Source organism: Ursus americanus, chromosome 14 (genome assembly GCF_024610735.1).
Source record: "Ursus americanus isolate L20-20 chromosome 14, mUrsAme1.1.p, whole genome shotgun sequence".
In the NCBI taxonomy this organism is placed as follows: Eukaryota; Metazoa; Chordata; class Mammalia; order Carnivora; family Ursidae; genus Ursus; species Ursus americanus.
In genome coordinates, this window is record NC_142140.1 from 22,051,267 (window position 1) to 22,078,792 (window position 27,526).

The following is a 27,526-nucleotide window of genomic DNA, read 5'->3' on the forward strand; positions in this document are numbered from 1 at the left end:
ATATCCCCTCTGGCCACAGTACAGAGATTACCTGGCTTTTTGGAGCCAGAAGTGTTTGCCTCTCAGCCTTTTTGTCTTTGGGGAAATCATTGTTGCGTTGGTCTGTAGGAGAAGTGACCCCCGTAGAGTTTTGTTTTTGCTTTTTAATGTTGGAGAAACTTCTAAAAGGCGAACACAAATATTGGAGCCAACCAGACAACCTCTATGCATCTCTTCCCAAGGTTCAGGGATGGATGGATTATCTCTTTGCTATTAGTGACTAATTAGGTTAGGTTCCCGCATCCTGAGACCCCTCCCCCGTGGGCTCTTTATAAGTTTTATCAATCATTATCTGTAAGCAGAACAGCAACTTGAAGGACTATCCTATAAATTGTAAATTTTCTCTTCTGTAAAATGGATGGTGACTGAGCCAATACCCTCTCATGGTAATAAGAAAGGACATCTAAAATAGTGGTGGCCATTTTTATGAGTATAGTCATAAGTAGGAGACGATCTCTAAGTTTAAATTTTCCTGTGCTTTGGGAGAAGTAAGAATTCTTAAGATATTTCAAAACTTGGGAGAATCATAGATTTCTTAATTGCACAACACAAGTCAACTGCTAGCAAAGAAACACCATTTTCATTAATGCTTTTTAAATACTGAACAAGAAAGTAATGACTTAAATTATATAGAACCGAAAGGCAGTAAAATAAAGTGGTTAATACCTCAGACTCGAAGTTAAAGAAACATAGGGATAAATCCAGCCTCTGCCTCTGTTTGATCATACGTAAGTTGCTTCATCTTACCCGGATTCAGTCTATCATTCATGAAATGGGAAATACAATAGTACTAATCACAGACGTTGATAAAAGAATTACTGACACATAAGATATTTAGCCCAGTTTACGAAGCATTCAATAAATGTTATCTGCTCTGTCATTTGGGACTTACAATAATAGGAAACCCAACTCTAACCTACAAAATAAAAAGAAGGGACTTAGGACAAACCAAAGAGTTTAGTAGTTGAATGAACTTCAGATACGGTTTGATCCAGGCATGATGCTCGTTGCCCATGATTCTTGCAGCCTTGTCTTGTTTGTGTATTGGCTTTTCCTTTAGCTGGTTTCTTCCCTCATGAGAGCAGATAGCTGCAGCAGTTCCACAGCTGAGATCCACATATGAACCCATCCAGAAAGAAAGAAAATTTCTCACCTCCACCAGCTATCAAAAAAAAAAAAATTCCCAGTTTGCACTCTGATAGGTTAACTTAGGGTCTGTGCCCACCCCCAGTGCCATGCACTGAATGGCACAGGGAATGGGATTATAATTCAGGCATTCTCAGTGGAAGTGATAGGACCCCCAAGAGACAAAAAGTATTTATTGGGAGTGGGAAGGGAGCACAAAAAAAATCTTTCTCTTTTTGTGTATAAAGCACAGATATACATACAATACCTAAACAGATATACAGTATACTTTCGGCATTAGAATTTGCAGGGGTGGGGGGTGACTAGCAAACAAAAAACTATCTACAAGCCTCCTTAAGATGATGATAATGAATATAACTGTTGAAACTATCTACAAGGCTCCTTAAGACGATGATAATGAATATAACTGTTGAGAAACACTAGTTACACTGAGGCCAGTGGGGGAGCAGACCCATTTCTGCAGCTGGGCATGAGGTTGGTCTCAGGCAGACCACGTAGCTACCAAACAATGGGGGAGGGTCAGTGCTCGGTTGGGGTGCAGTCTACAATGTCCACTGCACCTCCTTCTTAGAATCTCAAATCTAAAGCTTTTAAATAAAATAGTTATTTTTCTAGGTAAATACAAAGATTAATGGCAAGCACATTTCTAAGTATTTTGCCACGGTAATCTGAGTTAATGGGGTGGGGGCTCATCTTTAGGACACCCTTATTGCTATCCAATAATTACGATTTCGAAAGCATAAAGGGGAATGTTCAGTGGTCCTGCCCAGTTTCCTGGCACGTGAACTGGAAACACCATAGGGTTACATATTTTATCGAACCCCATTTTTTATCATCTTGATAATAAAAAGGTGTCATTTTTCTTGCTTCTAGCCTGAATAGTCTTTGCGGGAAATCCATGGCTCAGTCACTCCAGAGAGAAATAAGGGTGGTGCGGGAGATATTCGTTACATGAGATACCTCGCGGTTCCCTGGGGGTGTTTCGTGTAGTCATATACCGTAAGTGAAAGAAGATCTCCCACCTATTCATATGGAATTTGGCAACGACATCGTTGCCTGGCTGGCACAGCTGGGAAGGCATAATTTCTTTGGAATTGAACACTTCCTCCCCGTCTAGATACTAGAGAGGCATGAGACTTAATTTGCCAAAAACCACGAATAATTAAGAGACTAGCTATAAGACATTTCTGTAGTAACACGGCTAAATAAAGAACTGGCAGACGCTGTACTGGGGCTACCTTTGAACAAAGACTTACTTTATGAGTGAAGGGTTGAGTTTGGTTCAAGTTGCAGGCTGGGACATTCACCTTCAGTTTGGGATTAAATCTAAAAAAGCTGATTCCTCAGCCATATATCTATCCTGCCGATATCTTGCCTGGATGGGTTCTGTTATAGCAATTAAGTTTAACAAACAACTGAGGTGGAAAATGATGGGAGAATGTGGTTGAAAAAAATCAACGCCCTTTGCTTTTTATTCGGTGTGGCGTGTTCTAACAAAGCCCTCCGTTTGTTACTTGGGTTTAAGCTTTCCCCTCATCCCGAACACCTCAAAGGTAGAATTTCTTGCTAATCCTGAATGGAGTCCTTGCCTCCAGCAGGAGGTAATTTGGGCAGAATCTGAGATATTTAAGTGACCGTAAGAGGCTGGGTCAGCTCCCCGGAGGCAGGCAGTTGGCCCCGAGGGGTAGCAGACAGTTCAGAACAGGCAGCGGCTGTAGGCTCCAAGTTCAGCAAATTTGACCTTGACCAAATTGCTTTCCCTCTTTGAGCCTCCTGGGTAAAAGGGGAGAACTTTAGTACCTGCATTATGGGAAGGATAAAAAATTCATGAGATAGTATCTCTACACTGAACCCCCTGCCTAGCATAAGCAAATGCTCAGTTAATGTTAGCTCCTGGGTATGCATAGTACTTAACACCAGACCCATAGACGGTCCTTGATGAAGGGTATGGCTAAGAGTATTACTATTGTTTTTATGAGTGATGCTAGTTCTCTGGAAACTAAATTCCCATCTTTGTAGGCAAGGATGTTAAGGAAGAGAGACGGTGGCTTCCCACAGTGTGTGTAGGGTGAGCTTTGGGTATTTGCTCCTGTATTCACACATTTTGTTCAAGCCAATACAAAAAATCTAGGAGATCACAGGCAGCTCCCATTAGGGTCTCTAAGGAAATAATCTCTCTATATCCAAGACTGTGATGGTCCGTAAACTGGTAACACATGAGCTTTGTATCCCACCACATTGGCTGGGAAAGACCAACTCCCCCAAAAGTCAAGTTCCCCATTGAGCATTCAGTGGCCTGAGTACATCTCAAACCACATATTTTGCTTGTCGCCAGCCTTCACTCTCCACAGTCCTCTGAATTACACAGACTGGAAGAGCAGCTGACAAACTGCGACCCACAGGAGAAAACTGTCCTGTCTCTCATTTTTGTAAATAAAGTTTTATTGGCACACAGCCCTGCTCACTCATTTACATGTTGTCTATGGCTGCTTTTGCACTACAGTGGCAGAATTGAGTCGTTGTGCCGTAACTACTTACAGCAGAGTAGTGGATACAAAGACTGTATTGGCCACAAAGTTGAAAATATTTACTGTCAGGTCCTTTACAGAAAGTTTGCCAGTTCCCACACTAGAAAAAAAAAAAAAAGCAACATATTAGGTAGAGAATGCTAGAGGAAGAAAAGTCCAAAATACAATCATAGAAAAAAATAGAACTTGAAGGAATATGAAAGAATTTTCTCATCAAATACCTAGTCACCAGGAAATTAGTGAACAAATATTCAGGATGAGTGTTCAGGTTACGTTTACTAGGTCCTTTGCTGTAGAACGTGCTTGGAGTTACACACAGATTGATTCATTCTGTTGTTGGTTTATTTGTAACTAAAATAATGATCAAAGCGCTTGCCCCAGCCCTGCTGCTGTGCCAAGGCATTAGCAACGCAAAGGCAGAGTAGGCATTTTTCCTGCCCTCGAGGGATCTATTGTCAAGGAGGGGAGATAGTTAAGGAAATGAAACTCTAGGTGCACATTGGAGGGGATCTAAATCAGACTGGATTAAAGCAAAAAGGAAGGGGAAGAGAGCCAAGGAGGCTTCCTGGAGGAGCTAATTCTCAAGCTGAGGTTTGAGGGACAAGTGGGAGTTGGATAGATGAAGAGAGGCAGAAGGGCATTTCAGGCACAGGAAAATATGGCTTTGGGGGGATTATAGACAGTTTCTTAAGGCTGATGGGGAGAGAGGGTGAGGTGAGAGAGAGAGACGTGGAGTCAGAGACAGAGATTTTGGTTGAGAATAACGTCTAAATTTGAGTGATGTTTTGCTTTAGGATTTTGATGTTTTTTTCTTCAGAACTTTGGGGGCAGGGAAGAGGTTGATTTAGACTCATCCCTGGCAGCAATGAGGCTAATAGATTTGGGAGAGGGTGACAGGGTGGAGGCGAGAAGGGAACCGGGAGGCTCTTGCAGGGATACAGGTGAATCAGTCCGGAGAGAACAGGTTTCGCTATGGCAACAAACAGCTCCAGCACCCTAATGGCTTAAAGAAGTATAGGTTTGTTTTTGGTTCACACTACCTATCCAATCACAGGTTGTCTGTCAGCCTTGCTCATCACTGTCACTGAGGCTCACAGAATGTTCCTGCTCGTTGCCAGTTACCGGGATAGAGGGTGAAGAGCTCTTCAGGGCTTTGCGCTGGCAATTAAGTGCTTGGTCTCTAAGTAGCTCATGTGACTTCTCGCAGGTCGTTGGTCGGAGCTGATTATGTAACCCACTCAATCACGGGGGCTAGGAAAAGCGATCCTGCCACGGTACCGTGTGAACGCTGATGCAGATTTGGTTCTTGAAACAAATTCACAAGCAGGATGTTTACTCAAGAGCACGCTGGGCGGCAACACCTGTAGAAGGGAATAGAAAGGAGCAGAAGGAGCAGAGGAGAAATTGGGCTATAATTCACCCTCAACAGTGGCTTCGGCTCCCCTCATGGTAGCTCTGGAACAGAGAGTAGTCCCCATTTGGAACAAGAGGACTGTTCTTCCCCTCAACCTACATCAACACATCATTGGAGGTGGCTGTCCTTGAGAATGTGGAGTGACCTTGACGTAGGCAGCTCTTTAAGGGAGGGCAATCCCCAGAGGGGGCTGAGAGCTGTCAGCTCAGAGGGCTTCCGACAACTGAGGGAATACATCTGGGCAACACATCACAGCATCTTCTACAGATGCCTGCCCAACCAACAGGTGCCAGGATCAAAGCCTGAACTGAGGAAGGGCCCAGGGGAAGGAAGTGGGGAGTAAGGACTGCGCTGATGTGAAGGATGGAGAAGCCATCTCCTGATTGGATCCTACAGTGTTGAAGGGATCGGGCAGTCATGGAGTCAGTTAATAGCAGTAACACCTACAGAAAGGAGAGAAGACTTGGCAGATAAGTGAAATAGGAGTTTCCTTATCATCACAGAGAAAATTCACCTTCCATCTTTTCTGGTGATCAAAGACTAGGGTTTTACGGCAAGGAACTGAGATGCTAAGATTTCCAGAACTAAGAAGGAAAAGTATGTTAATGTTCTAGCCCATCATCTCCCATGACGGGAAGATCTAAAAGACCTTGTATATTTAAAATCAACGAGATCGGTCTCAGTATCTTTGAAAAGCATTTTGGAGCCTTTGTTGAACAGCTTGAAAAACACTAAGAATAGACTCTTCTGCCTTTTCTTTTTTTTTTTTTTTAAGATTTTATTTATTTATTTGACAGAGATAGAGACAGCCAGTGAGAGAGGGAACACAGGCAGGGGGAGTGGGAGAGGAAGAAGCAGGCTCATAGCGGAGGAGCCCAATGTGGGGCTCGATCCCGGAACGCCGGGATCACGCCCTGAGCCGAAGGCAGACGCTTTAACCGCTGTGCCACCCAGGCGCCCCTCTTCTGCCTTTTCAAATTGGCGTTTGCTTTTCCTCATACCGGCGTGTCTTGGGAGAGGGGCAGCACAGAGCAGCTTCCTGTTTATCCCCGCCTGTGTTCATTATGAACATTGTGTTTGGGATGTCCAATTTGATGGTTGTGGAAAAGTGTCAATGATGCGAATGGGAAATAAGATAGGTAGTTCAAAATTTTGTAGACCAGATAATATGACGTAACGCAGGGGAAGGAAGCAGAAATGAAACTCTTGTGAAAAAAATTAAAGTTGACGTCCACATGTAATTACACGTATGTGCACCTGTTGGTGTTCATACGTAACATATAAATTCTGGCATCCTTGGAATAAACTTGGCATGAAAGAAGGTGATACCTATGATAAATTACATCGTGCCATTTCCCCCTAATGTCCTAATCATTTTTAGTCTCTTGAATTTTGTGTTTGGGCAAAGCTTGTTGCTTAAATAACTGTTTTTTCTTTAACTGGTGCTTTTATATAGTCTCACTGCCTTGACGTGGCTAATACCTACTAATTATCTAGTAGCTGCTGTACACCAGGCCCCGTGCTTCGCACTTTGCAGGTGTTATCTTAAAACAAAACAGAAAAACCCTTACGGGATATTTTCAATATAGAAAAATATAAAAGGAGGGGCGCCTGGGTGGCACAACGGTTAAGCGTCTGCCTTCGGCTCAGGGCGTGATCCCGGCGTTATGGGATCGAGCCCCACATCAGGCTCCTCCGCTATGAGCCTGCTTCTTCCTCTCCCACTCCCCCTGCTTGTGTTCCCTCTCTCGCTGACTGTCTCTATCTCTGTCGAATAAATAAATAAAATCTTAAAAAAAAAAGAAAGAAAAAGAAAAATATAAAAGATAATATGAGTAAAAGTCCACGCACCTACTGCCTCTCAGTGTTAAGACATCTTAATATTGGGGTGCCTGGGTGGGCTCAGTCGTTAAGCATCTGCGTTCAGCTCAGGTCATGATCCCAGGGTCCTGGGATCGAGCCCTGCATCGGGCTCCCTGCTCAGCAGGAAGCCTGCTTCTCCCGCTCCCATTCCTCCAGCTTGTGTTCCCTCTCTCACTCTCTCTCTGTCAAATAAATAAATAAAATCTTAAAAAAATGAGACATCTTAATATTTTGCCATGTTTGTTTAGATGCTTTTTTTTAAATACAATAAAATTGGGGGGAAAAAAGAAATATAATTGTATAGAATCAATTGAAACCACCCTTGTACTTCTCCTGTCTCCCTAGAATCCTACCACGAAGTTTGTGTTTCTCATTCCTGGGCATGTTTTTATAATTTCACCACATATGTTTGTATGTATTAATATATATAAACCGTCTATATTACTTCTGTGTCTGTCAAATTTATATAAGGATGTATCATTCTGCTACCTTACTATTCTCTCAACAAGCTTTGGGGATTGGTCTCTAAGTTCATTCCAATCCGTATATTCCATTGCATGAATATAACTAGTCTTTTGTTGGTGGACACACAGGTCGTTTCCCAGTTTTCAGTGTCTTAAAATACTACAGTGAAAATGTTTGGGTTTGTCTCCTCGTGCTTATGAGCGGGAACTTCTCCAGGGTACACACAGAGGACCTTTAGCTTTAGGGGATGCCGTGCCTTATCTTTGTCCTTGTAACAGCGCTACAAGATGATATAATGAACCCCACTTTGTTGGTTTTATATACTTATTAACTAATAAGTCACGGTGTCGGAATTTGCGCAGTGCTCTAGCTGGCTCCAGCACTCAGCCTCCTGCCACTGACTTGCTGCTTTATTTCTGAAAAGATAAACAACACCTAAAGATAGAATATTATCAATTTATTCACTTATTTATTCACTCAGCAAACATTGGGTGGAAACACAGCACTTAAAAGTGCAGTCTATACACTCAGGCTGCCTGAATTCCAATCCTAATTCACCTTTTGTTAGCCGTGCGAGTTCTCTGAGACTGAATTTTTTTTTCTACTGTAAAATATAGCTAATTATAGTATCTCACTTGAAGTGTTTCTCTCCCGGGACCGTTGTCGAAATTCATTGTATTGATATTTTCAGTAAGTAGTGTTAGATAGATGTGCAGATGGATGGTTGGATGGGTGGATGGATGAGTACCTGGGCAATCGTTATCTTTACATGCGCGGTGTGCCCAATGTCTTATGTATATGAGTAACCATTGAAACCACTACAGTCTGCAGAAGACTTCAATCCGCCTTCCTCCTCTCCACCCCAGACTAAGAACTACAAGGCTAGGGGAGCAAGCAGGACAGGGCCCCTGAGCACTGCAGAGAGACGCCATGCCCCCATGGTTGCATGGCACAGCTTTTTATCCCGAGACTCTGACATCTTCTGATTCTGGCATGAGAGCAAAGATGCTCACAACTGTTTAGTTGTTTTCTTTCTTTCTCTGCAATTGAAGCTATTAAACTTCCTTCTTCTCAACCCTGAGCCCTAGACTCTCATGCACAAAGGCTACGGGACCCCACTGACAGCTGTAAGCTCTCCTCCGATATGACCCTGAGATTCACAACTGCTAAGGAGACCCAGTTATTACAAGCATCATGCTACCCTTGGGTAATGTAGCCAGCAAATATTTTTACAGAAATGAGTTTGTCTCATTAAAATGTGATTAGATGCTTATTATCTGAGAGAGAAAAGGGCCTTGATAAAATAGGGAAATAGAATGAGCTGTAGTCAGCTGGACCTGGTTTAAAATCAAGGCTTCATGACTTACCAGCTGTGTGACCTTGAGCCAAGCTGCTTAATTGCTCTGGGCCTGTTTTTTACCCACGCAAGAGAGAAAATAAATAATACTTACATTTACATGGTATGAAGGTTAAAAAATAACATGGATTGAGAAATAGTAGCTTTTTGGTTGGGAAAATTTGGACCCCTTGCACAGACTTGATCCTAAGCCTAAAGTAATCATGCTAGAAGTTAGGAGTGCCAAGACTAACCAGGATATAACTCCAGGCATGATCATTTCATAGCTGTGTGACATGGGCAAATTACGTGACCTCTCTGTGCCTCATCTTCTTGTGCATGAGATGAAAATGATAACAGGACCTACCTCCCAGGGTTGTTGAGGGGACAACACAGATAAATGAAGATTTCACTAGGGTGGCTGGCTCATGGTAAGCCTTTAAAAAGGGTGAGCTATAGATATTTCTACATAGTGAACATCTTCTATGTGTCAGACATAGTGCTAAGTGCTTGTGGTCACCATTTCGTGTAATTCTCCTAACAGTGACAGGTAGCAGGTGTTTTTGAACCCTCTTGGCAAATGTGGGAAGTGTGTAGAGCTGCTGGGTGACTTCTGCAAGAGCAAAGATGGGAGCTCAGTTCTGTCTAAGGACAAACACCATGCCCTCTGCCATCTTGTGCAAGGGGCTTAGTTTACAAACTGTTCAGCCCCGTCCTTTGCTCCTTGTGCCTGCCTGACGCCCTAGGACTTGCCCAGGCTCCATCTCTCCCTCTACCAAACCCTGTAGCCATAGCAGGAATCAGTGACCTGGTGGGGACTAAATGGTGTACTTTCTCAATCCAGCCTCCAGAAGTCATTCAGCTCATGCCATTCTCATATTTGAATCCCTCCAGTGACGTCCCAGCTCAGAAAAAGCCAGCCTCACCAGACCCCCATGGCCCCGCACGACCGGCACCACTTTCTCTGTGTTCTCTTCACCCCCAGCTGCCAGCAAACACGCTCAGCGTCTGGTGGTAACTCCTTACACTCGTCTGCTAACTCTTCTCCGGCCACACTGGCCTCCCCGCTGTCCGGTGCGTTCTGGCCTCAGAGCCTTTGCCCTTCGGGTGTCATTTGCCTGGAACCTGGTCACCTAGCGTCCATGTACGTGCTTACCCCCTCACTACCTGCAGGTTTTTCTTTAGATGTCATCACCCACCTGCCAGGCCACCCCTGACCCTTCTCTCGTCCTGCTTTGCCACCTGACATTAGACCTTTGTTCGGATGCTCTTGTGTGTCAGCCGGACCAGAATGTTAGCTGAAGACGTGCAGGGACTTGGCTTTGTTCGCTGTAGTAGCCTCAGTGCCTGGAACCTAATAGATCCTTCGGAAATACTTGTTGACTAAATGAACAAAGAAATCTGCTTTACATTTTAAGAAGGTCACTCTAGCCGTTCTACTGGGTATGGCTGGGGAGGGGTAAGACAATTAGGACGCTCTTTCTTTCTTTCTTTCTTTTTCATTTTTTTAAAGATTTTTATTTATTTATTTGACACAGAGAGAGCACAAGCAGGGGGAAAGGCAGAAGCAGGCTCCCCGCGGAGCAGGGAGCAGATGCGGGACTCGATCCTAGGACCCTGGGATCATGACCTGAGCCAAAGGCAGACGCTTAACCGACTGAGCCACCCAGGTGCCCCAGGACACTCTTTCTGATGCTGGGGACCTGGATAGGAGCAGCGGCAGCATGCGGTGTAAGGAGATGCTAAGAATTTGGAGGAGGAAAATGTGGCATGAGAGGACCTCTGTCCAAAGGGAAAGGTCGTGGTCTATAAAGTTCTGGAAACTTCATACAGGGGGAAAAGCCATGCAGGTTGAAATGTGTTTGTATGTGTATGTTTATTGTTTCTCATGATTGAAAATAGCCCCAAGCCAACATAAGTGTTGCTGATTGAGGATTAAATTTGTTTGGGTTCTCTGATGAGTTCTCTGATGTGTCTGTGTTCCCATTCAAGAAGCAGTGTTTTGGATTTGAGAGTAGATTATTTCCTGCAGGGCCCGTGAAAATGGGCTCACCCGAGGACCCTGGATTTGGTGGACAGCCAGCTGCGCGTCCCCGTCGGTGCCCAGCCCAGGGTGGGGAATTTGGCAGATTCTACAGTTCTTGTCAGCTCCGACTGTCAAGCGATCACCATTTCCTGTGCCCGGCCCTGTGGTTAGGTTCTGGAAAGTGCCCTGTTTTGCCTGACAAATGCTGACAGACACTTGAGACATTTTGCTTTTTTTTTTTTTTTTTTTTTTTTTTTGGTGTTCTGGGGACATTGCTTAGCACCTTGACTCTGTCTCCTGTCATTCCCATCCATTGGAGTTAAGGATACGAGAACCTTTTGGATTTGCCTGGATTTTTGGGAGAAAAGAAAAAAAATTTTTTTTTTCTGGTCTTCATTAGTGTTTAATTAAAAGCTTGCTTCCCCTAGGTCTTTGGCTGTGTCCAGGCTTTTTAAAATTCTGCAAGCACAGACAATATAAAGAGAATTTGACCCTTTGAGTTACAAGAGCTGGTTATTGTGTCTAATTATCAATCTCAAATAATGACAGAATCATAATCCCCAGCACAAAAAGTAATACTAGGAATTCCCCCAAGTAATTCCTGAAGACAAAGCACGCTTACTTTTAATAAATAGTCTAATACCAGTTTTTAAATGAAATTATTGTTTACGTTTGAAACAATTTGGTCAGGATATAAAGAATCTTAACTCTCCACTCATATTTAAATTTATGGGTTTCTTTCTTCCTGAAGGTTTTCGTATATTAATATTTCTAGGTCTCAATGCCAAATATAGTTCTAGCCAAGCTCATAAGATTTTGCTCTCAAATACCTTTTGGAAATGATATTTTTTTAGTGAATGTGCTTTTCCTTCAATAAATTTCAGAAGCCAACTCCGAGTTTCAAAAATAATTCTTTTTTGAGATGTTAGTGCCAGAGTCTGAACAGTGGCCTTTATTCACAACCAGACTAGATCAGTTTAATTTTTTTCAGGCTCCTATGCTACATTAGGTGACAAATACAGCAAAACTTTGCCACACCTTTATTCTGTATATTGTGTGCTTTGAGCAAATCTAATTTAATTATGGTCTTTCCGTCCTTTTTTTTCTCCTGACTTTTTTCTTTCTGTATGTTTTCTCAGAGCTAACTAGGTCATGTTTAAGGATATAAATAATTTATAATACATATAAATGTATATGTAGGTATGTGAGTACAAATATACAAATAAATGTATAAATACATACGCATATATATATATGTATAAATATATGACTGTATCTGAAGTTTTTCCAGAAAGGAGAACCATGAACCGACATATTCATCAAATATAACTTTTACTTTTTTTCCCCAATCTTCAACATCACTTTTTTTTTTTAAAGATTTTATTTATTTATTTATTTATTTATTTGAGAGAGCTAGAGAGAGCACAAGCTGGGGGAGGGGCAGAGGGAGAAGGAGAAGCAGACTCCCCACTGAACACGGAGCCCAATGACAGGCTTGATCCCAGGACTCCAGGATCATGACCTGAGCTGAAGGCAGACGCCCAACCGACTGAGCCACCCAGGCGCCCCTCAACATCAGTTTTAAAGCTGTGTTATGACCCTGAAATAATTACTCAGTATCAAGTTCCATCAAAGATGGTATTTTTTAGGAAGTTGCTATCAATTTTAAGTTTAAAGCATGGGAAGTTGCTATCCATTTTGATGAAGTTCAGCAAATGAAAACTAGTGAACAACTTCATTTGTTTCCATTGGTTTAAAGAGAAGAAACTAGAGAACCGGAGAGCTGGTTATGGGCTGTCACCTCCCGGCTCGGCTCCCCTGCCTGTGAAATGGGGCCATGCCATGGCTGCCACATTGGGTGGACTGAGCATTTCAGTAGCGAGCAGTAGAGCAAGTCACCCCCAGTGTGGTGCTTGCCCAGTCTCCTTCCCCAGCAACCACCCACCCTGTGCAAGACCAGGTGGGGAGTTGCAGGCTTGAGGAAGGTATGAAGAAAAGCACAAACGAAATGGCCAACAACAATGCAGCCAAAGCAGCTTCATTCATTATTTATGGCTATTTAATGACATCTGTCTGTTTTAATAGACCTTGTAATGAGATGAAAGGCTTTATCTATTTCCTTTGAGTGATATACACATACCCTTCGGGAGCTGAGGATGTTGGAGTCAGACGGATGTGAGCCCTGATCCTGTGCCTTATCCCTGAATGGCAGTGTGGCCCAGGGCACGAGGCCTAACTCCTTTGAACCTCAGGCTTGTCATCTATGAAATAGGGACATAATATCTCATAGTGTTGTTGGCAGGTTTAAATGGGAGAATGCCGTGGGACTGCTCAGCCCTGCACCTGGGATGTGACAAGAACTCAATAAATTATAGTTTAAGAAAAAGGCCCTGACCACTAAGATAGGCAGGAAAGACAAGGACAAGCGTGCTAGAAATGGGATGCTCTTTTCCTTTCTGTCTCGGTGAACTTAACCTAAAATAACCATAAGAGAGGAGATGGATATTTTGAAGCAGGAAAATTAAATTATAATTGATCTGGTATATTGCTACAACCTTTTTGGAGGAAAATTTAGTGGTCTCCAATCAAAATGTGAGAGGTGTGCCCTCTTTGACCCAACATTTCCACTTTAGGAAGTCATCTTAAGAATCTTCTCACATAATGGTATATGTGCAAGATTTTCATTGCACCATTACTTGAAATAGCAAACCACTGGGGGACATGAATAGGAGAATGCATGATAAAATGGTAATACCTTTGTACCATGACATTCCACGAGATCAGGAGGAAGAATGAAGTAGAGTTATAGATCACAGCTTCCCTAAATTGTCAGTGAGATAATTTCGAGTAAAACACAGATACTACACAAGAAATGTGTGTATGTATTCCTTTACATGGGAGAACAAGGCTGGAAAGCCATACATCAAACGATCAATAATGTTTACCCCTGGGCAATGTAAGTGGATAAAGGGAGAGCTTTCCACTTCTTTAACTTTCATAATTTTGAATTTAAATATTTTATAGCAAGGATTTATATAATTTTTGTACTTTTGTAAAATTTCCTACTTGAAACAATTGATCCAGGCTATTGTGAAAAGCATTTCCAGGGAACAGGGTTGTGTCCCCGTGAACCCTGTGTCACTGTACCCAGCATGTAGTGTACCCTCCCAAGTGTTTGTCTTGTATGTCCATTTAATAATGATTACCAATCATTATTGATTTGATTACTATTAAATAAAATGTAATATTTGTACTCATTTAAATGAGTACCATAGAGTCTTTTTTATCATTAAAATAACAAAAGTCCATAAGTATAATTGTTATAGAAATGGGTGGTTTATTTTTTTTAAGACTCTATTTATTTATTTGAGAGAGAGAGTGCGAGCAGGGGGAGGAGCAGAGCAGGAGGGATAGGGAAGGGAAAGAATTTCAGGCAGACTTTGCACTGAGCGTGGACCCCAACGTGGGGCCCGATCTCAGGACACTGAGATCAAGACCCTGAGATCATGACCTGAGCCGAAACCAAGAGTTGGACACTCAACCAGTTGACTGAGCCAGCCAGGTGCCCCGAAATGCATGGCTTAAAAGTGAAGGTACTTTATCCATGGTATATATTCACAAAATATTTGTTAAATGTATAGTGGCATACATATTACATTAATATAAATTTTTATAAAGGTGAGATCATCATATACATCTTATCTTGAAATGTATTATTTATTTAGCGTATTTAGATACTGATCTCTCATTATTTTTTATAACTGTCGTATCTTCAAAGGTATGACTGTATCATAATTACTTTCATCAATCCCCTATTAATGGGCATTTAGGTCATTTCCAATTTTCACTAAGAAAGTGCTACAGTGAATGTCTTTGTATGCAAAACATTTGTGGGAGAATTTCTGTAAGATAAATAACGTGTGGACGAAATTTGGATTTCCAAAAAGGTTGTACCAATTTATGCTCCTGTTGAATGAACAAGAGCCCATCTTTTCCATACCCTAGCCAACAACTTTTGATTTATGCCATTCTCCTAGCCAAAAATTGATCTCTTATACTTTTTTTTTCATTTTATTTCATTTATTAGTGGAGCTGTCCAACTTTCATAACTTTCTTAAGGGCCATAATGCTCAGAACACTGGGATTGTTCTTGCCTGAGAACATTGGGAGAAACACATTCTGCGTTTTAATACAGTATCGAGTGGTTTGCATGTTTTCAGAGCCAGACTTGAGAGCAAATTTTTGTGTCTTAGAAAATGTTTGTCATCTCAGAGTGGTATGGAATTTTCCTGTAGAGTTAAAATAAGTTTATGTAGAACATTGCCGGTTAAATCCAAGTATCATAAAGATAAATTGTCGTTCAGCCTCTCTGTCATGCCCTACAATCTGAAGATTTAGAAATAGCAGGGAATACTTCTTTCTTTTTACGTTTGCTCTACTGTTTGTGTCATACTGTGGTTTCCCTGTTCACTATTGAGTGGATTTCAGCAATTTTGTTTTATCTCTTCTGCAAATGTTCTATACTTCATTTAGAGAAGCTGGAAAGGGCTCGCCAAGGCTTTTATTTATTTATTTTGTAACAGGGAATAAAGCTTGGGGCAGCAGAACAGAATGATGCACCATCTATATTCTCTTTCTCATCTTAGATGCCCGAGGCTTTGAAGCTTATTTGGTCCTCTAAATCCATGTTTATTAACTTAAATATAATTTTGCCAGAGTTGAGTTGTCTCAAAGAGATTTCATAGCCACAAGCCACCGTGGAACTGTCTTTTGTCCCATTTTGGGAGCCACCAGAACTGATTACATAGATGATGGAAACTGCTGGTCTCATTAATGTCGTGGTTTTTCGAGAGAGAGAACCCTGAGGGTGAGGACAGATTGACCTGCAAGGTTGTTTGTGTATGGAGTTCCACCAGGGCCGGTCTAACTCAGAGGTAAATTGGAATTGCCACAGGAAGCCCTTCAGAGGGGCTTTTGTCATGTTTTAGCTGCACAGCTCTCAGCTTGGCCTTCTGCTAGCACCCCATCTCCCTTCTGGAGGCGTCCACCGGACAAATGGCAAAAAAGCAGGTCCTGGTGCAGATTTCCTACCACGGCAGCCAAAGAGGCTAGATCTTCCTCTCTCTACACTCCAGTTCAACTAGGGGACAGGCCTAAGGCCTCAACCTGGCTCCCAGATACCTGTACGCCCTTGCACTCAGAGTGGAGAGTGGTGTGGTGAACTAGAGGAGGGAAGGAGTGGAGACAGGAGTGGTAAGCTGGAAAGAGAACATTTGAAAGTCAGAACCATCCAGGCAGCAGTGGGATGTGACACAGACACGATGAGTGCATGACATGATCCTGGTTGTGTTTGCCCCGATGGGTTCTCTTGTTTCCTATCATTATCTAAGCCTGCTTCCAAGAGGCACTTTTTTCCTTCTTCTATGCTGAGAGGCCTGATTTGGTCAGGAATCAATATCACCCTCCATGTAATTTGGGAATATCCTGACTCGTTCGTCAGCCAGTGCTTCCCAACTTTTTCTCATGTCCTAGAGTACATAGAAGATGATAATGTTGGTGTGGCACCCAGGGTCAATGTTTATGAGGCTGCTCAAGGCTTAGGTCACCAGTGAAGGGTCTCAGGCTGCCATGATGGCTGAGAGGACCAATAGGTTAGGATAGCCTTTCCCTACTATATTTACAGGTTGGTTGTGAAACTGTGGTCCAAGGGCGCCATGATGACCTTTTCCTCTTGCCACTGATTGGTTTAGCATAAACATATGGCCGAGCTCTGGCCAGTGGGTGGTGGGGGGCAGTTTGCTGATGCATTTCCTGAAAAGATGTCTTTACTCTTAAAAAGAGACATAGAAGAAAGAGATGGTCCTTCTTTTGAAGTAGACATGTGATGTCTGGAAGAGTGACAGTGATACTGCAACCAGGAGGGAATGTTAGCTTCAGCAGAACATGCTGAGTGGAAGAACAGAAGGAACCTGGGACTTTGATGGCATTACTAACATGTAGACCTCACCAACCTTGGAACAAACCTATCTTTAGATACTGAGATAATGGATCCATGTCATTTTTTAAATATTTATTTATTTGAGACAGAGAGATTGAGAGTATGAGTGGGGGGAGGGGCACAGAGAGAGGGAGAGAGAGAATCTCAAGCAGACTCCCCACCGATCTTGGAGCTCAAAGTGGGGCTGGATCTCATGACCCTGAGATCATGACCTGAGCCAAAACCGAGAATCTGACGCTCAACCGACTGAGCCACCCATGGGTCCATATTATGAAAGTTATTTTTACTTTTTGTTTGTTACTTACTGCAAAAAGCTTTTTTTTTTTTAATTTATTTATTTGACAGAGATAGAGACAGCCAGCGAGAGAGGGAACACAAGCAGGGGGGGTGGGAGAGGAAGAAGCAGGCTCATAGCAGAGGAGCCTGATGTGGGGCTCGATCCCACAACGCCGGGATCACGCCCTGAGCCGAAGGCAGACGCTTAACTGCTGTGCCACCCAGGCGCCCCTGCAAAAAGCTTTTTGATGTAATATCTGCTCGGGACTTGAGGGTCAGGACTTACAGAAGAGTTGTTGTCCAACCAAAAAAGTGCTCAAAATAAGACACTTTTGAGGAAAGAATGGGAAAGGACCTAGAGATATATTGGTGAAAAGAAAATGTTTAAGTTCAGAGTAAGATGGATAGAAGTAAAAGAAAATTCTTTTTTAAAAAGTGTTTGCTTTAAAAAGTACAAAATTTCTTTGTTAATATGATAGTAGTCTTGACTGGATATATTTGCTAGCATTGCAGCAAAACATTAGAGTAAGGGAAGGAATGCTAATCAATAATTGCAAGACGCACAAGAGCGTACAAGTCAGAAGCCTGAACCCTGGAGCCAAGGTGTTTAAGTGCAGGTCCTCCAACTGCTCCTTTCTAGCTGTGTGACTTCATGTAAGTTCCTTAACCTCTCTCTGCTTCTGTTTTCTCATCTGTAAAATAAAGACGGTGATGATAATAGTCCCTACCTCAAATGTATTGTTGGGTATATACTTATAAAGTATGGGAACAGGATCCAGCATGTATTAAGTACTATGTAAGTGTTTGCTATTATTATTTGCAATTATCATCCAAACCTGTACTCAATACAGATACTTCTACCACTACACTGTTACTGGAGTGGCTAAATTAAGAAGATCTATAATACCAAGTGTTAGCAAAGACCTCCCATACATTACTGGTGGGAGTATAAAATAGTATGACCTTTTAGAAAATAGATTGGCAGTTTCTTAAAAAATAAACATGTGTCCACCCTATAATCTGTTATCTCCATTTGTATGTATCAGTGAAAAGATATGAAAACATGTACATACATACACACACACACACACACACACACACCTTGTAAGGGTGTTCATAGAATATTTGTTTATAATAACCCCAAACTAGAAATAGCTCAGGTCTCATTCATCAGAGAATAGCTAAATAAATTGTGGCATATTCATGAAGTAGACTACTACTCAGCAATAAAACATGAACGAACTGCAAATATATGCAACACAATGAATGAACCTCAAGAACATTTTGCTCAGCAAAAGAAGCCAGACATACAAGACTATATACTGTACAGTTCAATTCCTGTGATTTTTCTAAAACAGGAAGAGCTAAATCTGAACAATGGTGGCTTATGGGGAACAATTGGCAGAGGTAATTTTCTGGAAATATTCTACGTCTTGGTGGGGGTGTGGAAACATAGGTGTATACATTTGTCAAAACTGGTCAAATTGTTAATACTGAAAATACGTATATTTACTATATGTAAATCATAACACAGGTTTTAAAAATGAAACAAAAAGCAATAGCAGATGCTGCATAGGTCTTGGGTAGTGAATACACAAGAGAATACCTTTTATCCCAGGTAGCAGGAAGATATCAAAGACTTCTAGGGTCATGTCCAAAGGACTCGGGAGCTGATTCAAGCTCCTTGTTGGCCAAGATGCAGCAGTTCAAGCATCAGTAAAGACAATACCTTTAATGGTTTAAAACACGTGTAGGAGGGGTGCCTGGGTGGCTCAGTCGTTAAGTGTCTGCCTTCGGCTCAGGGCGTGATCCCAGCGTTCTGGGATCGAGCCCCACATCAGGCTCCTCCGCTGGGAAGCCTGCTTCTTCCTCTCCCACTCCCCCTGCCTGTGTTCCCTCTCTCGCTGGCTGTCTCTCTCTCTGTCAAATAAATAAATAAAATCTTTATAAATAAATAAATAAATAAATAAATAAATAAATAAATAAATAAAAAAAAACACATATAGGAGCACCTGGATGGCTCAGTCGGTTGAGTGCCCAACTCTTGATTGTGGCTCAGGTCATGATCTCCAGGTCGGAAGAAGGAAGTTGGCTTGAGATTCTCTCCCTCCTCCTTTGTCCCACCCCCCAGTCACGCTCTATTTCTCTCAAATAAATAAAAATTAAAAAGAAAAGAAAAGAAGACACATATAATGTATTTAAATGCATGTGTTTATAAATACTTAAAAAAATATTTTGGCCACCATCGGAAGTGCCAAGTCATTATTTTGAAAACTGGTAAATAAAGAATCAGGCATTTGCTCCGTGTCTCCTATTATGAATTATATCACTTGGGTAACCTGTTAGTAGATGAGGGGAAATGTCTCATTACAGAAATATTCTCGCTAATAAGTAAAGGGTGATAGAAAGTCACCATATTGCAACCTTTAATCCATTAAATGATCTGGCTATTGAACTAACATCACAAAAGAGAAGGCCCTCCTAATGAAAGAACAGAGGTGGTAACCTGTGAGACAGTCTTGTCAAAGAAGATCCAACCTGGACTCTGATCGAGCCTTCAGATTCAACCAAGTTGTGGGAAATACAGTGGACAGAGAACCATGTTTAATGACACCATGAGATGTAATTAGCAAAACTCAGATAGTGGAATGTACAGGATAAGCAGTCCAGTGTCCTCAATAAATAAATGGCAATGAGAAAGAAGAGAGAAAATGAGCAAGGTGGGTGGAAGGAGAAACCTATAGATTAATAGACACACAAGAGAAAAATTGACAAATATGCAAAGTGTGGACCTTTTCCGCGTCAATATTCAAACTTGAAAAAAACAACATTAACGAGACAATTGGAAATTTGAGCACTGGAAATCTGATGATATTAAGGAAGATAGATAGATAGATAGATAGATAGATAGATAGATAGATAGATAGATAGATATGTAATTGGGGTTATGTTTTTAAAAAGATTCCTTATCTTTTATACTGAAATATTTACAGATGAATTATTTGAATGCTTAGATTTGCTTCAAAGTAAAAGGACAGAAAGTGGGTGAGAATATTAATGAAACGAGATTAGCCGTGTGCTCATACCTGTTGAAACCGAGTGAGGGATACATGTTGGTTCATTGAACCGGTCTGTCACTTTCTGTAAGTGCTTGAAATTTTCCATCATGAAAAGTTTTGTTTTGTTTTGTTTTTAAAGAAATGCAAAGGGAGAGGAAAAGGGGAAAACAAAACAAAAACCAGATGGTGCAGAAATACAGGAAGGAAACCTAGCAGCACGCTTGAACACTAACCCTAACCCCTGCATGCATTTCTCATGGTCTGCAGCAGCCAAGCAGAAAGGCAATATTTAATAATGTAAGCCCCGGGTTTGAATCCTCCTCTACACCCAGCTGGCAGGGGCCGGGGTGGCGGGGGTGACTCCTGGTGACACTCCCTAGGGCTCAGTTTCTCATTTGTAAGATGAAGATGAACTAGTACCCACTTCAGAGTGTTGTTGTCCCGATGAAAGAAGATAATCTGTGTCAGGCTCGGGACCGAGTACCGAGTACCAGTTAGCACTCAGTAAATGTGGGCTCTTGGCTATTATTTTATTGAACGTAGTCTTTAAAATGAGAACATTAGACAAAAGTGAATACATGCACTTTTCAACAGATGTTGGAGTCTTTTGGATAACTTCTGAACCTCAGAGGCCTTTTTTGTTTCCCTTTTCCGAACACAGGGATGAGATCAGATTTTGCAATATTTATGTCCATCACCTACAAAACTGCACGTGCCTTATGATGACACCCAGTCAGAAGTCACTGTGCCCCACCCCGTGAAGCAGACAGAAAGGGAAACCCTCACATTACTTACCTTTCTCCCTACCTCTTTTCCACCTCTGTTTTTCCATTTATGGTTAAGAAAGCAAGAGAATCTGGCTAGAACAAGAAGCTTCCCTCTTTTTCTTCCTGGAGGGGAACATGAGTAATGGACTTTTCCATCAGGGTTGTTTTTCCTGGACATGGTGTCCCCCCCTCCAACTGCTACAACATGTGATCCTGAAGGAGACCTTAAATAAACTTCAAGTGTTCCTTATCGGTCAGCGATGCCGTCCCAGCTTCTAATAAATTTTGAAGTCGTTTTCTGTATTCGGTGCTCTTCCTTTTAAAAACAGAAGTTCTATTCATTCACTGGATTAAGTCAGAGCTTGCCGTGTGCCGTGTGTTACATAGCCTTGAACAAGGCAGAGAAGGAGCCAACCACGTGGCTCCAGGCCTCCCCAGAAGCTCACCCTCACCACCAAGGGCCCTCCATTTTTCTTTATCACGTCCTCCTGCTTTCTTCATGAGTCTGTCCCTCATCTGAAATTACCTTTATTTATTCATTTATGTACTTTTTTAAAATTTCTTGTGCCCCATGGATGTCTCTCCTTTTCACTCCTGCATCCCCACCACCTTGCCCAGTACCCAAAGAATCAGCTCCAGAACCAGGCTATGATTTGTAGGGCCCAGTGCAAAAAAGAAATTGTGGGGGCCCCTGTTCAGAAAATATTAAGAATTACAAGACAACAGAGCATGACCTCAAGCGTGGGCCACTTCTGAGCATGGGATCCTGGAGGAATACACTAGTCGTACGTTCATTATTATTAGGCCTAGCACCTAAGAGACACCCAAAAAAATAGTTATTGAGTGAATGCAAATCTAAGAAAAACCAGGTATCCAAAGAGCTCCAACATACAAATTGATAAGAGATTAAGAACAGAAACCAGCATGTATCTGAAAGGGATGCATCATTTATCAACCACAGGGTTGGCTGTAAGGTGGAAAATAAGATAGCGCTCTGCTCTCCTTGAGAAACACCAATCTAGGCCGTAAATCCCTTGAGAGTCTGGACCCGAGCATCTTCACCCTGACTTCCCTCACGGCGCCCTGCACGTACACGGTGCTCAGTCAATATCTGAACTGAACTGAATTGGTTCTAGAGGAAGAAGGAGAGCAGGGTGAGGTGTAATGAAGGAAACGCACCCTTCTTTAGTGCAGATCTCACAGAATTTAGGAGATGAGCTGGCCGTCAGGGTCCTCCTCTCAGTTTATGACAAATGGTTCAGAGAGAGGCTCACCCATCCGAGTTTTAGAAAACCAGTACGTTGCCTATGATGGGATGTTATGGTGTGTCTGGCATTCATTAGGTATATAAAGTGTTCTGTGATCGTCTGGGGATAAATGCAAAGCTCTTCACAAAGATTGCTTAGACTCTATATACCTTTAAAAATCGAGACTACGCTACCATATAGTTTTCCCTAAATTGGTGGACATATTTCCCTGGTTCTGCTGCCAGCAGTGGTGGAAATCCCCACAGAGTAACCAGTATGCTTGTCCAGGCTCACCAGTTGGTTAGTTGGTCATGTGATGGTGTCGCAGTTTGCTTTTGGTAGGCATAATTTCACATATGTTTTTATTTCATTGGGACGTATGCCAGAGTATAATTTCCTTTCCACTGGGACTCCATACCAGGGCTCCCTCAAGTCCGCATTCCTAGACCCAGGTTCATCCCTGCCTGGTGTCAGGCTGCCTGGCAGGAGCCATTTGGAAGAATGGTTGTTTCAAGTTGGATGTAGGGTGAGCTTTGCTGCTCTTCCTGTTTGGGCCTTAGAATTCCAGTTTTCTAGGACCAGTTCCTAACTGGTTCACAGAACTTCATCTGATACCTGAATACAGCAGGAATTATCCCCTTCCCTAACACAGAATCCCTGGCACCGAGACCGCCCTGTGATTTGCACCGGAGCCCCCCAAGCTCCCCAGTGCTAGGTTGATAAGCAACTCCATTGTGGAGCATTATTGGTCATCTGGCTAATGGTGTCTGATTATTGCTGTCCCTTCTCCCACAAGTGGATGTGTTTTGTTTTCTAATGAATTCTTTTTTTATTTAAATTCAATTAGTTAACATATAATGTGTTATTGGTTTCAGAGGTAGAGGTCAGTGAATTCTTTAAAAAAGAAAATTAAAACTAGGTTGAGCACAAGTGGGAGTTATAGTGATTCAGACGGTCTTCGAAGTCTGTCTCTCTCCCACTCTTCTGCTCAGCATGAGGTACCCTGGTAGCCCCAGACTCATTGCAGCAGCCTTATAATTGCAGAACAAACACAAACACACTTCTCTGAGGAGTAAGGGGTAGAGGGTTTTTTTTTTTTCATTATTCCTGAATCATATGTTCATCGCATGATGGAGGCTGGCGGGGGGTGAGGGGAGGGCTGGCATGTGGTTAATCTCACCCTAATCATGTGGATGGTACCTTCATAGAAAAGCAGGGATCTGTGATTAGGAAGAGGTGTATCAGACTCTGAGGAGGCAAAACCAACAGACACTCTGACAGTCTCCTCATTTTAACCCTCCCGTGTGCTCTCATGGCCATAACCTGGCCTTGCCCTACCACTGTATTTGGAATGCCGACCTTCACCTGGACCTTCAAGTTGGCCTGGCCTCCTGGTTTTAGCCCATCCTGTTGCCTCAACTCTGAAACTGGTTATCAAAACTCTGATTGTCCTTCAACATGAGAAACTTCTTCCCATACGGTTGGCAATGTCCCATTAATTCTCTCAGGAGAATTTCCAACCCAGTGAGAAAAGTTGCCATTTATGGAGTTTTTGCTGCTATATATACACAAATAGAAGGTTCCCCAAAATATAAAGTAATTCACTATTTTCCCAGTAAGAAGATTCAAAACACATGTTTGGGGCCAACTTGAATATATATAAATTTAGGAAGGCAGATTACGTAATGGAATATCTCCCTCTAGTATTTCAGATCATTTGTTCTATAGATTGAGAATTTGAGTGATTGTTGCCTGGCGGTCTCCCTCTTTACGCAGTGGTTTTGTTCAGCCCCTTCCCCTGCATCTGTGCATTGGCCCTGAGACAGAAGCCCATCTTTGAGTCGTCTTTGAGCTATCCCAACCACATCTTCACTCCTGCCTAAGACATTTGAGCGACAGCACTTCTTTGAATCTCCGTATTTAATATTTCATCGGGAAAATGATTGCATGACATTTTTTCCTTCTCCCATCCATCCCCCAGGTGCATATGCATGGTCTTCCAGCATAACCACCTGCTGCATGACCTTTTATTTATTTATTTATTTATTTATTTATTTATTTGAGAGAGCACATGAGTGGGGGGAGGGGCAGAGGGAGAGGGAGAGAGAGAGAATCTCCAGCAGACTCCCCACAGAATGCAGAGCTCCACGAGGGGCTCATCTCATGATTCTGAGATCATGACCTGAGCCAAAATCAAGAGTTGGATACTAAACCAACTGAGCCACCGAGTTGTCCCTGCATGGCCTTTTAAAGTGATGTATAAGTAACTCCTTTATTCCTAACAACCAGCCCCTCCAATTGTGAGGTCACATGCCCACAGATAATTACTAAGTCTGCACTGAATTCTTTGCCACCCTTTCCACTGATTTTTCGAGTGACCCGAATAAGCATCCAAACTTGGCATTGATCGAGGTTTTTTTAGGCTATTGTGTCTTCCCAGACTGTATATTGTGGTTCAAAGTAATCAGAGTCTTTGAAAGGACTTCAAGGTAAAGCCACTTGCTCAGTGCTCCGGGCTAAGATCTTTTTTTGGTAGAGGGAAGGGGGAAGACTTCCTCATTAAATACATGTGCTATGTGCCTATCTACCAAGCTCATTCTTTGTGTTCTGCGTGCATCATCTCATTCGATTCCTCCAACACCCCTAATAAGATGGGGATTTTTATTTCCACCTTACTAAAGAGGAATGGATTCTCAGAGAAGCCAAGTAACTTTCCCAAGGCCAAGCAGCTGTAAAACCCCAGGTTTGACTCTAGAATTCATATCCTTAACCATACCACACACTTGCACAAAATTTCAGAAGTTTCTTTTTCTTTGTTTTTTTTTTTTAGATGGGAGCATGGTGCCATGTCACAAGCTCTTACTTAACCATTCTAAAAATAACACACAGATTTATTATTTTTCCTGGATTCTGTATATTTTTCTTTCCGCCCCACCTTGGAGTATAACATACTGCGATTATTCCCTACCCATTGAGTAATTTCAATAGTAATGCTTCTGTTCAATGCAAATGATGAAATAGATCCATTTTGGAGACCACAGTCATCCTGCCAGGATTTTTTGTTTGTGGCTGGCATTTCTGCTATTGATGGATAGTACTGAGGTCGTCTCATGGAATTCTGAGTTTCTTTCCGAGTGTAAAAGCTAGTGGCATGAAATGGGTGTGGGGACAGAGTTGAGTTCAATATTCCTTCTGTGTGTATGCATTCGGTCGCCTGCCTGGGGTATACATAGACGGAAGAGCCGAAGTTGAAGTATGGAGTCTTTGATCGCCTAGCCCATCGCTGGATAAGGATCCATCCCACGTCATGCATCATCAGTGAAGTTTAGAGAACGGTAAACAACATTTCATCATGTGTTTTAAAGATGTGATGAAGAGAAACTTTAGGTAGCCAAAAGAAATAGCAGAAGTTTTGGGTTTTTTTTTTTTCCCCATCGCTCTCCTGACTCATGTTGAAAGGCTTTTGTTTCTAATCAAAGCAACAAACGGTAAGGTCATTTCCTTGTGATTATATGGCAGCGGAAGGCGTCAGGGTTTTCAGATCCCTACTTCCACCAGCTTTTATTTGGAGAAAACACACACACACACACACACACACACACACACACACACACACCACAAGCGCTTAATACATGTGTCCTTTGTCCTGCACATTCTCTCCAGTCCCTTTAAATGAGCCGAGATCATGGTTCGGAGGTAAGAACAATTTCTCTTATAATATTCTGACTACAGACAGCTTCGTGAGCTCTTACTGGCATTTCTTACCAAAATCTTGGGCAGATTTTAATATTTTACTGGGGTGGAGTCCTCTCACTACTAATATTCCAGAATCTGACTTTCAGAAAAGGAAACTCCAAGGAAAGTTTATCTCCGCTCTTTTCAAAAAAAAATTACTCTTTCCAAAAAAGAGTTGGCTATGCTCCAGTTTGATACCAAAATGAAGATGGTCCTTAACACCCATCTTTTGGAGCATTTTCCTGTCATTGTTTTACATGCGATCTCTGCTCCCGTAAAGGTCCTAAAAGGCTGATTTCTTGTTTTTACTTTGGAACTTATCGGTTGTTGTCGAAGTGTGTCCTTCTACCTTACCGCTCCACTCCCTCACACACCCTTGTTCTTTTCTTTCTTACTTTCTTTTTTTGTGGTTGTTAATTTTAAAGGCTCGAGCTCCTTTATGGATATGGAAAGGACAGGGAGGGGGCAGGAACTGTGTCAGTAAGCAGCACGAAAATGCTTTTGGATTTCCAGTTGTTAATCATGTCCTCAGTACAATGTGTGTAGCGAGCGCTTGGCAGCAAAGATTCTGTGGGGATCTAGAACTCATTAGCAGCCTTTCTAAAAGGACCTATTAATGTTCACCCCTGTCTTGCCTGGAAAAAAGAAGCAGGAGAAGTGAATTCTGTCTCCGAGTCTAGTTTATGGTGAAGACACAATGTGATCAGAATTCAGCAGCTTAAGGCAGTGACCTTGGGAATATCATTTTGGGGGATGGCTATTAATTAATTCATAAAACCTGTATGATTTGTCAGAGGAAGTTCTACATCCTAATTTAAGGGAAGCTTTTCTTTTCTTTCCTCCCTTTCTTTCCTCCCTAACGTGGTGTTGGTAAACTCATCAAGTTTAACTCAGAGTGTCCATTTTTTTCTCTGATAGGTAGATGTTGGAGATGGAGGAGGGGAGGAAAATCTGGGTTGACTGCAGAAAACAAAGGAAATTGTCTCATCCAGGAGACTGCAAAACCCTTGGGTATAGAAGGAAGTCTGTGGAGGAAGTGGATAGGATTGGGTACAGAAGAGAAACATCAAGGAAATAAATACATCACAATAGGAACTGGGATAATACCCCCTTGCCATAATATAACACCACAGTGTGGCCTGAGAAACAAATCAGTGCTCTCTAAATTAATTCTATTTAAAAGTATCTTACAATCTGAAGGGGTAGAAAGGAATATAATCTTAACCAAAATGTAGTCCTTTGACCTGGTTCTCAGACCGGCATTATGGTGACCCAGGGCCTGACAACATTAGATGGTCCTGTTCTTTGGATTCAGACCATCGGACCTCTCTAGAAGTGAGACTCTCTTGCAATGCAGCCTCTTCAGGAATCAGAAACTACATTTCTTAGCAGAAGATCTAAAATATTCCCATACATCCCAAATTCCAGTCCAGCTCATTTTCTGTGTGTTCCAGGGAACCATTTATTTGGCCTTCAATTTGGAGCATACAGGAAAGTGGTGACTACTAAAATAGGGTTCTTACCGACAGATACTACACCCACCCACCCCCACCATGGGGCAAGGGCAAGTGCTCAATAACTACTGGGAGGGAGGGGATGGGTGGTGGACAAAGACCCCTGGTTGAGT

At 42.2% G+C, this 27,526-nt stretch overlaps 1 protein-coding gene across 4 annotated transcripts in view; it reads left to right on the plus strand.

The window, feature by feature from the left end:
• The window catches only part of FRMD4B (FERM domain containing 4B), a 315,746-nt gene that overhangs the window by 149,817 nt on the left and 138,403 nt on the right, over positions 1 to 27,526 (plus strand). Inside the window, exon 1 of one of the 4 annotated variants that reach the window (XM_087866861.1) lies at positions 24,230 to 25,860. The exons of the other annotated variants lie outside the window; for them this stretch is intronic. Coding sequence (XP_087722987.1) covers positions 25,837 to 25,860 — 24 coding nt within the window. The 5' untranslated portion in view covers positions 24,230 to 25,836. Of the gene's footprint in view, positions 1 to 24,229; positions 25,861 to 27,526 lie in introns of those variants that run through there. 4 annotated transcript variants of the gene reach the window in all.